General features: G+C 40.2%; 1 protein-coding gene across 1 annotated transcript; it reads right to left on the reverse strand.

The window, feature by feature from the left end:
* Nucleotides 1-15,063: 15,063 nt before the first annotated feature.
* Nucleotides 15,064-16,498, reverse strand: fancf (FA complementation group F). Its single transcript, XM_038291292.1, has 2 exons — nucleotides 16,435-16,498; nucleotides 15,064-16,230 (listed from the first exon to the last, which is right to left on the reverse strand). The coding sequence occupies exon 2, from the start codon at nucleotides 16,193-16,195 to the stop codon at nucleotides 15,173-15,175; it is 1,023 nt and encodes a 340-aa protein (XP_038147220.1). The 5' UTR covers nucleotides 16,196-16,230; nucleotides 16,435-16,498; the 3' UTR covers nucleotides 15,064-15,172.
* Between the last annotated feature and the right edge of the window lie 133 nt (nucleotides 16,499-16,631).

A 16,631-nucleotide genomic window follows, 5' to 3' on the forward strand; every position in this document is an offset into this window, starting at 1 on the left:
ACTTTATTAGGTACCCCATGCTAGTAACGGGATGGACCCCCTTTTGCCTTCAGAACTGCCTCAATTCTTGGTGGCATAGAGTCAACAAGGTGCTGGAAGCATTCCTCAGGGCGTTTGGTCCATATTGACATGATGGCATCACACAGTTGCCGCAGATTTGTCGGCTGCACATCCATGATGCGAATCTCCTGTTCCACCACATCCCAAAGATGCTCTATTGGATTGAGATCTGGTGACTGTGGAGGCCATTTGAGTACAGTGAACTCATTGTCATGTTCAAGAAACCAGTCTGAGATGATTCCAGCTTTATGACATGGCGCATTATCCTGCTGAAAGTAGCCATCAGCAGTTGGGTACATTGTGGTCATAAAGGGATGGACATGGTCAGCAACAATACTCAGGTAGGCTGTGGCGTTGCAACGATGCTCAATTGGTACCAAGGGGCCCAAAGAGTGCCAAGAAAATATTCCCCATACCATGACACCACCACCACCAGCCTGAACCGTTGATACAAGGCAGGATGGATCCATGCTTTCATGTTGTAGACGCCAAATTCTGACCCTACCATCCGAATGTCGCAGCAGAAATCGAGACTCATCAGACCAAGCAACGTTTTTCCAATCTTCTATTGTCCAATTTCGATGAGCTTGTGCAAATTGTAGCCTCAGTTTCCTGTTCTTAGCTGAAAGGAGTGGCACCCGGTGTGGTCTTCTGCTGCTGTAGCCCATCTGCCTCAAAGTTCGACGTACTGTGGGTTCAGAGATGCTCTTCTGCCCACCTTGGTTGTAACGGGTGGTTATTTGAGTCACTGTTGCCCTTCTATCAGCTCCAACCAGTCTGGCCATTCTCCTCTGACCTCTGGCATCAACAAGGCATTTCCGCCCACAGAACTGCCGCTCACTGGATGTTTTTTCTTTTTCGGACCATTCTCTGTAAACCCTAGAGATGGTTGTGCGAGAAAATCCCAGTAGATCAGCAGTTTCTGAAATACTCAGACCAGCCCTTCTGGCAACAACAATCATGCCACGTTCAAAGTCACTCAAATCACCTTTCTTCCCCATACTGATGCTCGGTTTGAACTGCAGGAGATTGTCTTGACCATGTCTACATGCCTAAATGCACTGAGTTGCCGCCATGTGATTGGCTGCTTAGAAATTAAGTGTTAACGAGCAGTTGGACAGGTGTACCTAATAAAGTGGCCGGTGAGTGTATACTGCATGCATCTTTTAGGTAGTTAACAGTGGCTACGTTTACATGGACACAACTAATCGGATTGAAGGCCTGATCAGATCAAAAATGTTTCATGTAAACATGTCAGACTGAAGATTCTAATCCGATTCGGTCCGATCGGATCTAAATTTAATTCCGAAAGAGAGAGGTGGTTTTTGCCGATCGCCATTCCGATTGGCGTCCATGTAAACACCCATTCGGATCTAAAGAGTAAAATAATCTTCACTGCGCATGTGTGCGACGTCAGCGTGACGTTTTTCCGCCTTGTCAACAACAGGAAACCACCGGTCGCTCTCGCTCTCGCTGTGAACAACATGCGGGAGGAGTCTAGGAACGCCGACTTATACACTCAAGTTCATTTAAAGCTGCAGGAAGCAGGAATTTATCCTCCTCCTCTTCCTCTTCTTCCTCTCCACAGCCCACTCGCTCTCCCACGCCGGTTCAATCGCTCATTCTCTACATTTTCTCTCTGACATTTCGCTGCCAAGCGCTTTTTTCCTCCTCTCTCCGTTTTTCTTTCCGCTCGCTCCGAGCGCATCGTTTGTCAGGCCTCCCAAAAACCAGATGCAGACAGAACTGCCAAGTTTGGCAGGAAGTTCTGCGCATGCTTAAAAGATTTAATCTGATCCAACGCTTGGTACATGTATACACACGTCATGATCGGATCATTTCATTTAGTGTCCATGTAAACGGAGATTTTGAATTTCCGATCAACCAAGGTTTGGATCGGATCGGGGAAATTTTGCGCATGTAAACGTAGCTACTGACTTATTTACTGTCACAGGTAGAAGCTTCTTCCAGAGAGGAAGTGTTGGGGCCGGTATGATTTAAGGAGGGCCGGCCCTCGCATGCTGACATCAGGACCGGCCCATCGGGAAAATGCCCGGTTTAACAGTCCGAGCCTGCCGGCGTGTTTGCTTTGAATTGACAATTTGTCAAATTACAAAAAAAGTCATTTGGAAAGTAATTCCCAGGGAAGGCATGCTTAATATGCAGCCGATCACAAAGTTCGGAGTGAGGAAAAAAGAGTTGGATTGAATCTCTAAACTCCATTACTGCTGCTAGTTTGGTTGCAAGCATTGAAAACCGTTCATAGATGGAACAGGTGGCGCTCTGCTGCAGGGATGGGAAACTTCTTCCATTTTTTCCCCCAAATCCTAAAAATCTAAATAACACCAAGGAACGCCGGTGACGGAGGATGTCGGGTTTCAGGGTTAGAGAAATCTGCTCTGATGGATGTCAGTTCCTGTTTGGTTCCTCATGACTCCATCAGCTCCTCCCAACAGAAACACTTCCACCACAGAAAGATTTCTATAATTTCACCAATGCAACAAAACCTAAACCGTGCCGTGAAGCGGCGCGCGGTGAGAGAATTCACTGCGCCACCCTCACCTGTCACTATGTGACATTTGCTCCAGGATAAACATTTAATCATGAATGCTTATTATATATTTAAGCCCATGTAGTCGTATTTTGTAGTGAGCCAGTAAACTTAGAGCCCGTGTTGCCATATGAGGCTGAAAGAAGACTTTATTGCGGCTCCAGACATGTTTTTTTGGCTCTTTGAAGAGCTTGGGTTGCCGACCCCAGACGTAGTGTCTTTCTCTTAAATACTACTCTGATTGCACTGAAACTATAAGTGTTCTAAAACATTAAAAATGTGTTTTATGTACTGTATTTATATATATATATATAACTGTATACTGTTTCTGTGAGACTATCGTGGAATTTGGGTCATTGATCTGTGTTAACATTAAATATATAAAAAGGCCATATTTTTCATGGACAGTACCTCCTCAGGGAGACGTCTGCTTGCAAAAAAGGTCTTCATATTGTAGTGAGGCCTACAAAACATTATGATACAAAAACAAGAGTGAGTGAAGCTGAATTGTAGAGCTCTAGTGTGTGTTTGTTGCATGAATTTGCTCAGATCAATGTTACAGACGCTTTACAGTCACAGATAGTTCTCATTTAGCCAACTGCTTTGCTCCTAGCTGGGTGTCTGCTGCCATTATGAATAATAAGAGGAGTTTCATAATAAAGGGCGTGGTGAGAGACAAATCAAAAGCCAACTGCTCAGAAAAAAAAAGACGTTTCTTGATGTTTGGTGTGCACTGCAATAAATTCTGTACCAGCCATCACACTCTGTTCTGTAAAGTAACACAAGCTTGCCATATGTAGTTGTACTTCCTTTTGGCTCATGTGATAATCAACATTAAGGTGTTTGTTTTAACAGGTTTTATTGTCAGAAGAAGACACCTTTATTGCTCTTTATGCAGATGATGTTGTTGCAATTGGATGGCGGGGAACACAGAGCTACACGCAAACCGATCTCTAGATGTTCCTCCGTTGTTGCCATGGACACCGCCTGTACTTTTAGTGACACTGATATTGTGACATATGGGTGGACCAATGAACTGTTAGATGGCTCTTCCACTGGACTTGATTTGTTGTTTAAAGCACTTTTTGTTTTGCTCTTAAGAAAGATGTTAAAAATATCTGAATATTTAAGAATGTTTCCGACGACCAAAATATGGCTTTGTGCCTGGAGTTTATGTAAACAGATAAATGGGATTTTATGGCTTTATTGTGTGCAATGAAGATGTATGTTGGAGTCTAAAAAGTGTTATAAAATGCTCATATTTTATTTAAAAAAAAAACAAACCCTACTTAAAGTCACATTTGGTCACATGTTTTGGTGATTTACTGTATCCTGCACAGACAATCTGTTTCACTGGTTAACCTTGTGCAAGCATCTCCTGCTCTTTCCATGTTTCTCATTAGTAAATCAATATCGGAGGTCTCTGGAGAGCAGGACAGATTACTGGAATCGGCAGTCGTTTTTAAAGCATGTGCCTTTCTACAGCTCTAGAACAATGATCTAAGGCTACGTTCACACTGCAGCCTGAAGTGACCCAATTCAGATTTTTTTGACCATATGTGACCTGTATCTGATCTTTTTATGACAGTCTGAACGACACATCGGATTTTTTCAAATGCGACCCAGACCACTTGGATATGTGGTCCTGAATCCGATACGTATCTGATCTTTTCAAATGCGACCTGTGTCTGTGCGGCCAGGTCGCATTCATCCGACCTACACGTCATTGATACTTGACAAATGTTACTAAACGTTACTAATCTGCGTCCTACTAAGCGGAGGTGGGAAAAACTAACAACCATGGCGGAAGATAACACAGAGAGCAGTCAATGGAGAGAAAGTGAGGTTGCTGACTTAATTTATATTTGGAAAGATAGCTCGATTCAGACCAAACTCGAAGGGTCTTACCGGAACCGGGTCTTTCTTTTTGATCTTCTTAAAAAGATTTTGTTCGTAATGTGCCTGCTCCTGTTGGAGAAGAACTTAAAGAACGCAATATACGCTGCGGTATTACGACTCATGTTTACTTCCGCAAACATTGAGGACGCTAGCTACATGTGACGTCATCGCGTCCTCGAGTGCGCATGCGGGACACTTCGGTTGAACGCTTTCAGTTCACACAGTAGATCACATACAAGTCGCATATACTTGGAAGTGTGAACGGACACGCAAAAAAAATCCGATTTCACAAAAAAAATTGAGCATTAAGGCCTGCAGTGTGAACGTAGCCTAGTCTCCAACACATTCTGGTCTAAATGTGCAATGAAAAAGCAACTCTATAAAACGGTGAACCTCAGCCACACCTTCAACTCTTCCACTTTGGAAAAGATCAGGCAGCAAAAATCATTTCAGTAGAATAATACTTTGATCTTTGATCTAACCCTAACCCTTGACATTAACTGATACATTTAGCACATTTGGTTATTGATTTACTTTAACATTAAATAGATAATCAATACTATTTATAGTAAAATCTGTTGGCATGGTGGAGAGAAAGCTAACGCATTCACTGGAAATTAGACTTGAAATACAGTTAAAACCAAATATCTAAACATACTCTACATAAAAAGACGTTATGTTTAATCAGGTTTTCCTGTTTTAGTTAGTGATAAAATAAGAATAAAAAGCACGGTTTATAAAATGCTAGACTTGCATTGTTTTTGTTAATTTAATCCAGTTTATTTCTATAGCTCCAATTCCCATCATGTCATCTCAGGTCACTTTCCAGTTCACCAGATCATCCAGTCAGATTGATTCAAAGTTTTCTATCTAAGGAAAACCAGCTGATTGCATCGACTCATTGACTCTTCAGCAATCCCTCACACTAAGCATGCTTGTAGCGACAGTGGAGAGGAAAAACTCCCTTTGAACAGGAAGAAACCTCCAGCAGAACCAGGCTCAGTGTGAGCGGCCATCTGCTGAGGCCCACTGGGGTTCAAGGAGACAGAAGCAGACATAGAAAAAGAAGCATAGATACAAAAGGCAACTGTCAACCAGCTCCACAGGCGGCCCCGTCCAGGAAACACACAGCCAGGCAGACGAGCTCCGAGCCAGCTCCCATGTCAGAGGATGAAGAGAACACATCCAGTTAGTCACAGTCAGAGAAACAGGACTACACTGGAAAACAGGCCAAGCTCCAACATCTAGAAACAAAGGTGTTGATGGCAGCAGCACAGCTGATATTTCTCTCCAGGACGGAGTCACAGCCAAACAGGAACAGACCAGATGAAGCTACTATGAGAAAAAGCAGAGAGAGCAGAACGTTAGAGATTGAACTAACAGATTCTGCAGAGTGGGAGAATAGAGATAGAATGAAGCAGAATGATGAAAAAGGGGTCCCTATGTCCTCCAGCAGTCTAAGCCTATAGCAGCAGAACTATAGAGATAGCTCAGGATAACCTGAGCCACTCTAACTAGAAGCTTTATCAAAAAGGAAAGTTTTAAGCCTAGCCTTAAAAGTAGACAGGGTGTCTGCCTCACGGAACGTCATGGATTTTTAATATGTTGTATCTTTTTAGAAGTTTAGAGTTTTGCACATATTTGACAAGACTAAAGATCACAGCAGCTGCTATAAAAAGCTATTATTTATAAAAGTAAAATCATGAATGAAAACCTGCTCTTAGCAACCTTGGTCTGACTTTAAAATTGGTTTGATGATGTGAAACATTTAGGTGTGAAAAAAAGGACAAATAAATTGTTTTTATGCGGCGGTACAGAGTTTCCAATTCACATCATGTCATCTCAGGTCACTTTCCAGTTCACCAGATCATTCAGTCAGATTGATTCAAAGTTTTCTATCTAAGGAAAACCAGCTGATTGCATCGACTCATTGACTCTTCAGCAATCCCTCACACTAAGCATGCTTGTAGCGACAGTGGAGAGGAAAAACTCCCTTTGAACAGGAAGAAACCTGTTAAAAATGTTAAACAGGCTCTATTTACAATCATCCCTCCAACTCTAATCACACATGAATATCTTTAAATCTAAAAGGATTCAAATGTGTGACTCTCGCTGCAAATTTCTACCTCTGTGAGTGAGGATGAGTCTTATACTTGGTATAAAAACTGCTTTGACTCTTTTCTGGCTCTGCATTTATTTAACCCCTTACAACCTGGACCAATAAATAATTGACAGGAAATTATTTTTTGTGGAATTAAATTTGTGATTGAACTTTCTGACAAATTAAATAAATAATTTTCATTTTGCATAAGTGAAATTAGATCATATATATATATATATATATATATATATATATATATATATATATATATATATATGCATCAATTTTAGGCATTTCAGTATAGTCCGTTATACATTTTCTGTTAACTATATGTATCTGAATGTGTAAGTCAAGGTTTTCAAAACATGATGATGCAGATTTCTAAAAAGCTCATGTATCAGATATGATACACTTGGCTTTAAAGGGTTAATGTGTTATCAGTACAACTAACCTGTTATAAAAGCTGCTGTTTTATTATCTGCAGTTTATAAACCAGAGAAATAACTAATGCACTCTCTTGTATAAACAACCAGCATAACTAACCACTCTCGTCCTTTAAGTGTGGGTGGGAGGTTTAGACATGAGGAGCTGGTATTCTGCAGATGATGGACACAGTCTGAAGCCTTCTGCTGGGTTGACTGATGGCTCCATCACACCAATCCGCTCCACGTCTGAATCATCCCCCAGCTCAAGTCTGGCAGCAGTTACAATAAATCCCACTTTCTCTTCTGATTATCTGCCGGGGAGCGAAGGGAGGCCATTAACACTCGCTGCTGCGCTGTATGCCTTTCAGTGGTTAATTTGAGAGAAAACAAAATAGTGTGGCTGCTGATGCGGAACATGTTTTCTCCTGCCTAACCAGCCAGGTTGGTCATGGCGGCTACACCTGTGAAAAGCTTCTTGTTGGCCTCACAGAAACCTGTCAGTGGGTGAAGCTCAGCATTTCTGCTCTTTCAATTCCAAATGCTTTATTTATTTATATTTTTTTGTTTGCATCCTGAGCTCAGCCTCTCTCACCGCCGCCTGCCTAAATAATGGGTGTAAAGGAGAGCTGAGGAGTTGTCAGGCTGTGGGGCAGGTGCAATGTCTCTCCTTGGGGACTGTAATGGGATGAGGCCTTGGCCAGAATGAATGTTTGATGACGGGGTTTCACCCTTCCCCAGAGAGTCTGTCTGCATGCAATTATCCTCCTGATCCCTCCTCCAAATGTCCTTAACATTCCCCCCATCGCTGCTTCAATAGCTCTTAATTTCCAATGGAAAATTCAGCTCCATCTTGCTCTGAAAGATCAAGTAATTACAATCTCACATTTCAATGCAGCATTGGAGTAATTACTATTTTATGACAACCCCCTGCAACACAAACCACTACCTAGGGGCAACACACATACGGTTCTCCTCACTTGCTAATTGCATAAAAGCCAGGCAGGAGAGATTGGATTTATAGAAAAATAAAAACATGTAATACATCACTGCTCCCCACAATAACAAAAGCGTAGTTTGAAATAAATATGTAAACATTTAGGCGCTGTGTGGACCGTATCTTCAGCGTAAGATAATCCTAAAGTAATTCAGCAGCATGGACAGAAACACAAATAAAACCCTCCTTCTGTGATATGCAAATATTCCCCACTGCACAGTATTTCCGTCCTGTTCAGCTCCCAGTACCAGCGAGGGCTAAACACATTCATCTGTTAGGATGAATTCATGACATCTAGCTAGCCACATTGCCGCTATACACTGAAAAACATTTGAAAATCTAAGTTGATTTTACTTACTAAGTAGAATTGATTTAATAAGTAAACTCAAGTTGATTTTACCATCAAAATTCTCTCAACAACAAAAGATTTGTTTTGCTGCAAAATTTTACACAGAGACAACCAAGCACTGCAGAATTAAGAGAAGCCAAATAACCCAACTGTCCTGTTTTTGGACTGTAGGAGGAAGATGTACTACCCATATATATATATATATATATATATATATATATATATATATATATATATATATATATATATATATATATATATACAATTGCATTGTCTTATTTCAAGTGCATTTTATCCAATTATCTTATTTTATGTAATAATCTCATTTATCTTCTCAAATTAAGGGTAAATACACTTAATTTAAGACATTTTTACTTATTTTTTGGATCGTTTTTCCAGTGTGGCTGTGTGTTTCCTGGATGGGGCCACCTTTTACAGTTGCCTTTTTCTCTGACTGTGACTTACTGGATGTGCTCTCTTCATCCTCTGACATGGGAGCTGGCTCGGAGCTCGTCTGCCTGGCTGTGTGTTTCCTGGACGGGGCCGCCTGTGGAGCTGGTTGACAGTTGCCTTTTGTATCTATGCTTCTTTTTCTATGTCTGCTTCTATTTCCTTGAACCCCAGTGGGCCTCAGCAGATGGCCGCTCACACTGAGCCTGGTTCTGCTGGAGGTTTCTTCCTGTTCAAAGGGAGTTTTTCCTCTCCACTGTCGCTACAAGCATGCTTAGTGTGAGGGATTGCTGAAGAGTCAATGAGTCGATGCAATCAGCTGGTTTTCCTTAGATAGAAAACTTTGAATCAATCTGACTGGATGATCTGGTGAACTGGAAAGTGACCTGAGATGACATGATGTGAATTGGAGCTATAGAAATAAACTGAACTGAAAAATTCCTGGGAAAACAAACTGATCTTCCTTTAAATTTCAAATTATTTCTGTAAAAGCAGCTCATCTTGTTATGGTCAGGATGTCATGCAGACCAAAGTGATCAAAAAAAAAAAAAAACCCAACATAAAAGCACTTAGAGAACTGCATCATCTACGTCTGCCTGGTGCATGCTCTGAGTGGGACACAGGTGTGAACACGGGTCGCCCCTCCAATCAGTGGCTGGGGGCCACAGGGGGCCCGAGATGGAGAGACTTATGCACATGCCGAGGGAGGGCTCTATCCTTTTAGCAACCCACCCCCTCAGAGAACTCCCTATTCACACCAGCAGATGGTGGCTGGATCTGAGTTTTAATGAATGTTATCCTTGGTGACCCTGTAGACGCAGCAGGGCCCCCATCTCAGCACGCCTCGCTGCTGGACAGCGACATCACACAACTGAAGGAGGGATGATGGAGGAAACGCTGGAGGAGTAGGAAAAGTAACCTGCACTTGCTTTTTAATTTAAGGATCAAAGTGTTGAGCGTTCAGTCTGGAAAACCTTAAATGAGAAGAAAAAGGTTTTTGATGCATTGTTTTAAAAATGGGATTTATTTCATGAAAGAAAAGAGAGCTCCAGCTTTTAGCTCAGATCAGCAGCAGGAGGCAGAACATTTCCAAACCTCCTCCTCCTGCAAACTACTTGCCTTCAGTCAGTAACACGTGTGAGTCATCGCCATGGCTGCTCACACCTTCTGCCTCCTATGTGCAAGGCTGCCAATAAAAGTGAGAATTACAAAATCTAAAAAAAGGAAGATTTTTCACAAGATACATTCTCCCCTTAGTAGCAAGAATAAATCAAACAGTTGGTGTTTTTTTTTTTCTATAAATCCTTATTCCGTGTTTTCAGTCTAATTGGATCAATCAGATTCCTCGGTGGATTGATGTCTTCCCTTCTGACGCAGCCTGATGCTTTCATTGCCTGGAAATAAATTGGTTGTGTAGAAGCTGCCCTTACCCGCTGACCCGCGTCTGTCTCTACGTGAATTGTGTTAAACGAGCCGTGGCTGTGTTGGTGTTTCCCTCTCGCCTCTAATCCGCCGTCTGACAGAGACCCGTCACACACCGGCTGCTGTGGACCAGCCTGACCCAGGGAGACGCCAGAATCTCACTAATTGACCCCCCCACCCCACCCCACCCCGGAGGGAGCTGCTTCCATGTGCAAATTATGAGTCCGGTCACATGACTGGTATGAAGCCAATCCAAATGTATTGGTTTAGAGGGAACAGAGCTGGAGGGGCTGCTGACAGATGGTGTGGAAGAAAAGAGTCATTTTAGAAGACATGGAATCAGAGCTTTGAATGATTCTACCTCATTCCTCTCTGCACCTTAATTAAATCATATCTGTATATTCTTTTTTTTTTAAATAAATATTCTACTCATCTATGAACCTTTTCCCTTCTTTGCAAAGGTGTACCTGGTCTGTGAATGCATTGCAAGGGGTACATAAAAATATTTTATAGAATAGAAAATCCCTTTATTAGGCTACGGAAGAGGATTAGGGCCACTGAAAAAAAAAAAAAGTAAACTGATTTTTTAATTTTATTTCAGTTTAGCATGGGAAAAAAGTCAGAATTCTGAGATTAAAGTCAGAATTCTGACTTTTTTCTCAGAATTCTGACTTTTTTCTCAGAATTCTGACTTTAATATCAGAATTCTGACTTTTTTTTATTGTCAGAATTCTGAGATTAAAGTCAGAATTCTGACTTTTTTTATTGTCAGAATTCTGAGATTAAAGTCAGAATTCTGAGAAAAAAGTCAGAATTCTGACTTTTTTCCCATACTATACTGAAATTAAATTAAAAAAATCAGTTAACTTTTTTTTTTTCTCAGTGGCCCTAATCCTCTTCCGTACTTTATTGTTCCTCAATGGGGGAAATTCTGGTGTTTAAATGGTGAAAAAATTGTCACACAAATAAGGGTTGTCAAAAGTATCGACACTCAAAAAAGTATAGATACTGAAACGTTGTATCCGGATACAATACTCATTTTCAAAAGTATAGATACAGCCATCTAAAGTGCAGAATAGAGGACAATGCACTTTCAGAACACTGTGATTGAATAATTCTGTGCATTTTTCAGTTTCAGACTTTTTTTGTAACAGGTGCTGAGAATTTTTTTGTTTCTTAACCGGTTTTGCTAGCGTCATTGTTATGTCTGCAAAGCATAGCCAAGGAAGGAACACTTTATTTTAATTTATAAGTTTTTTATCAAGCTTGCTTAATATTGTGCACAGCATAGAACCTCAAAATATTATTCTTATTGTTTTTTATTTATTTATTGTATTTTTTTTAGTAATGAAAATATTTCTGTTGAATTTTAGAGTCTTTGTTTTTATCCTTGTGGTATTGAAAATGGTATCGAGTATCGAATATTTTACTTAGTATCGGTATCGAGTTGAAAAGTTTAGTATCGTGACAACACTAACACAAATACAGACCTTAGAAAAATGTATAAAAATAAACAAAAGAAATACTTTACTATAAAGAGCTTTAACAATATAAAACTGTGCACCTAGAGAATAAATAACCAATATGCAGCTATGGACATTTTTTTTTATAGTAATGGATATTTGTAAATGGCAGCAACATCAGAATGTGCAGAATGACGTTGGGTAGTAAAATAAAATAAGGCTGGGATCTGCTTTGCTCTCTGACCTTTTATGAACCAAAAAGTAAGTTTTTCTTATATGTTTGAGTTCACATTCAGCTTAAAAGAAAAAGTCCGGTCAGTGAGGAATAATCAATGCATCATTATTTATACCTAAAACTAATATAGGGTTTATACTAAGGGTGCACCGATTGCAGTTTTCTGGCCGATTTCCGATCACCGATCTTTAAAAAGTCTGACCTGCCGATTCCGATTTTTGGTTAATACCGATTTTATTATTTTTTTGCTATAACCAACACTGTGTTACAAGATCGCAATTCACTTTCAATGTTACAATCTTTTCTTGAAAAACATGCCCTTGAACATTAGCCTTGAACCATTATAAACTTGTTTTAACTGCCCATGAGGTAGAGCCTTGACAGAGAAATGAATTAAATAATAAATATTAATTAAATAAAACAAACTTAAGACTACAACATTGGTCTTTAGATTTTTTACATTTCAAATTAACAAAACTTCAACAAAAGATCAGAAAAAATATGGAATAGCAACTGATTTTAAGACACTCGCGGAGGTAAATAGATTGGTGGTTAAGATCGGTTTCATATGTAAATATCGGCCGATCACCAATCACCCTAAATTAAGGAAATCGGGACCGATCGATCGGCCGGCCGATTTATCGGTGCACCCCTAGTTTATACAGGAATGAATAACTCTAATTTAATGCTTTTAAAGCTCTTAGAAATAATTTTAATGCCACCAACAGGTAGCCGTCGACAGGCTGCAGCCACGCCCCGAATTCCTCGTTTCCAACCACTTTTGTTGAAATTGACATTCTTCCTCATTCTCTAGCTTTTTCTCCGACTCAAGCTTCTTTTCCGAAAATACGTCTTTGCGATCAACAGGAAGCAGTTCCACGCAAATATATCATATGTCTGACGAAATAGTTTTTATAAAAAAATTAAGAAAGCATTTTAAATGCAACAATAAACACGTTTAATGAATTTTAATTAGGGGTGCACGATATAATGGGCCCCCTATCGGTATCGGCCTTAAAACTGAATATCGGACATCGGCCACCCCACCGATATTTAACCCGATATTTGATCAGCTTCTGAGATTCTAAAGTCTAAAAAAAAAAAGATTAAAGAAAACTACTTCTTCTTCTTCCTCAAAAACGTATTTTTTACAGACTTAAAAACTTCTAAAGACGAGGGAAAAAATATTGATACATTAAAATATCACAATATCTTCCTATGCTGATATATTGCCATTTAAAAACACCATATCAATCTCTTTTACTAATGAAATATTGCTATATGTCATCGTTATGCTACGAAATCCCCCGAAAATTCACCAAATGTTGCCATATTTTTATATGTTGATATATTGACGCGGTATCGATCTATTTTACTAACAAAATCTCACAAGAATTTGCAAAATATCACGAGAGTTTGTAACAGAACGATGAAATTTCACCAGATTTTGAAAGTAAAATAGATCGATACCGCGTTTTTAAAAATCAATTTCATATCAGCATATGAAAATACATTTGAGTATATTATTTTTCAAAGTATCAGAAATGGATAACAAAACTGCTATTTTCATTGACTACTTATTTTTGTCCAGCTTTAACATCGGTATCGATATCGGTTATCGGCTACATGAGTTTTAAAATATCGGCATATCAGATATCGGCCAAAATCCCAATATCATGCATCCCTAATTTTAATGCCAATTAAGAGCTTAATTTAAAGACTTTAAATGATTTTTAATGACCCGCGGAAACCCTGTAATACGTTTGCGGTGATTTAATTAATTTATCGGTAATCATAAAAAAAAAAAAATGTGTTGCGATCACAGAATCTGGTAGCAGCCATCTTTGTCCAAATATTGTAGCCCCTCCCTCCTTCCATCTTCCAGCAGTGACGTCACGGTGCGGTAAGCCTAGCGCCATTCTCTCCGCTTTTACAAACAAAATCAATTGAACTAGTATGTCAGGAGGGAGGGGTTACTATATTTGCGCAAAAATGGCCGCTCCCAGACTCAGTGATCACGATGAAAATTATTTTTATTTTCTTAACTGATTAACGCTAAATTCATTAAATCACTGCGATCTTATTAGTTTTGGGTATAAATTATTATCCATCAATTATTCCTCGCTTTTCTTTCAACAATCCATGTGATACTAAAAAATAAAAATACCTCATTTCTGGCTTTTTTAACCAACAATTGAATCTTTTTGACTGAAGTAACTGAAATTGTGAACCGTTTATAATTCATGTTCCTTAATAAATGACCAAGTTAAAAAAAAAATAAATTGTACGTATTCCCAAAGCATGACACTGCCACTACCATTGTGGGCTTGAACAACAAACTTCTTCAGATTCTGGCTCCAAAGCTGTAAAACTTTGGGACGTTTTAAACATTTCAGGATAAGTTTGATGGAAGAAAATCATTTTAAATTCAACATTACTCCATAAAATAATCCAGATTTAAAGTTGGAAGTGGTCTCAGGATCGCATCGGTCACAGAAAGCTGATTTTTAGCAGCAATATTTAACCTTTTAAAGACAAAGTATTGATTTGTGTTCATACTAACCCTAATATCATATCTGGACTAAATGCAGAACTTATTTAGAACAAAACGTAGCCTATATGTCAGGATTGCAACTAACGATTATTTTGCAAATGGATTAGTCTGTCTAACTTTTTCCATTTAATTGGATAACCGAAGGTTCCTTAAAGATTTTTTTTTATGAAATCAAAGCAGGCGAAACTCAAACTTTTCCACGTGAGGAGTTCTGGATTATAGAGCAGATTGAAAGACAAAAAAGATTTTCTAAACTTAAATGCAAAACGTTAGTATATTTTTTTACAATCTTGGTATAATTCCTGCTCTAATTGGATCACTCAGTCAGCTAAAGACAAATAGTTTAGTCTCTATACTCCAGTTAATAATTAATCAATGACTGAATTAGTTTACGATTATTTCAATAATTGATTAATCATGATTCATGCGATTGTTTCAGCTCCTACAACTATACTCACCAGCATAAAGCAGGACAAATATATAAAAATAGAAACAGAATTAGTGTAGAAGTTATGGTTGCCACATTATTATGATCAAATAAAGAATACCTGCTTAAACCATTAAAGGTTTTCAATTTATTTTATTTAATACCAAAGTAGATGTGGAACACAGATTAGGCTGTAAACGATCCTAAATGTTGTAGTTCTACAGAAACCAGAAGCCTGAGCATCACTTGCTGAAGGCCATGAGGAGGTCCCCCCACACACTCAGACCTCTGACGTCAAAGTCACCATCAGCAATCTTCAGCGCATTGAACTCCTCCTCTGTTTCTGTCCTTAGAGAGGGACAGGCCTCAAAGAGGGTCTGAAGGTCCTGCGTCACTTTCTGGAAGGAAACAGCAGAGTCTGTGTGAATCCATTCACCTTCGTTTATCCTGTACTCCATCTCTGAGGCCAACTTCTTTAAAAAGCTGCAAAACCCATCTCTAAATTTCTGGTGCCTTTTTGCCAAGTCTGCAAGCAGCTTAGAAGGCAGCTCTGAGCACATGTGCTGCAGCACGACGTGTCGACTCTGCAACCAGTCTAGGAGAAAATCCTGAGAAGCAGTTTGTGTGGCTGAGTCTGCGGCCGTCAGCAGAGCTGCAGCCGTGACTAAACACAAATGCTCTGCTGTGCCCTCAAATTCCTGAAGGACGGAGCTCATAAAATCTTCTGCCCAGCGAGGATGGCCGCTTCGGCTCAGCTCGGACCCCAACCTCTCCATCAGCATCTCCCCCTGGACCTCAGCATCCGCACCAACAGTTCGGGGCTCCAGATGATGCAGGACCTTACAGGCAGATTTGTACTGAATGATCTGGCTGCAGAGGCCTCTGACGTCTTCGTAGCCGCTGCCTGTAGCGTTAACAGACATCCTGGTGTCAAAGAGCATCTTCATGATGGAGGAGGGCAGAGCAGAGTTGTTCAGCAAACACAGGAGCAGCAGGTCCTGACAGCGACCCAGATCCCGGAAGTACACGGCCTTATGTTCAGGAAGAGCTTCCCTCAGCCGGTGATTGGTCAGCTGCAGCTGCTTCTCCAGGACTCCTCTGATGGGGGGGTTACTGTGGAACCTGGCGTGGATTTGCTCACAGTATCTAGCCCAGTGGAAAGCCCTGGACGCGGCCTGCTCACCCCACTGGCTGACCTCACCGCTGAGGGCAGACACAGTCAGCAGCTCCACGGTGGAGGAAACGTTCTTTAAAACGGCCTCCATGTGGCGCTGTCCGGCTGGGCTGCAGATCTCTGACCCTGATGGGCAGAAAAACAAGCTAAAACTCCACCAGCAGCTGGAAGTTAGCGAGTTAGCTAACAGTTACAAGAGCTAATGATGAGATTACAACCTTAAATAGTCCGAATGAAACCTTATTATAACAGGCAAAGCTTCATCTAACAGCTTAAATCCTAACATAGAAACAAATAAAGGAGAACTAATATAAATTCTTTAAAACTTACTTGTCTACTTTCTTTTCCGTTTGAATTTGTGTCGCCTTTTCCGCGCGCATGCGCACTGGACACTTCTTCTTCTTTTTATGGCGGTTGGCAAGCTACTTGTTGATGCGCATTACCGCCATCTACTGGAATGGAGTGTGGATCGGGACGCTATACACACACACAAAATATATAATAAGTTAATAAATCCTATATATTCT

The sequence above is a fragment of the Cyprinodon tularosa genome, unplaced genomic scaffold (genome assembly GCF_016077235.1).
Source record: "Cyprinodon tularosa strain WSP-4 unplaced genomic scaffold, ASM1607723v1 ctg298, whole genome shotgun sequence".
NCBI classification, from domain to species: Eukaryota; Metazoa; Chordata; class Actinopteri; order Cyprinodontiformes; family Cyprinodontidae; genus Cyprinodon; species Cyprinodon tularosa.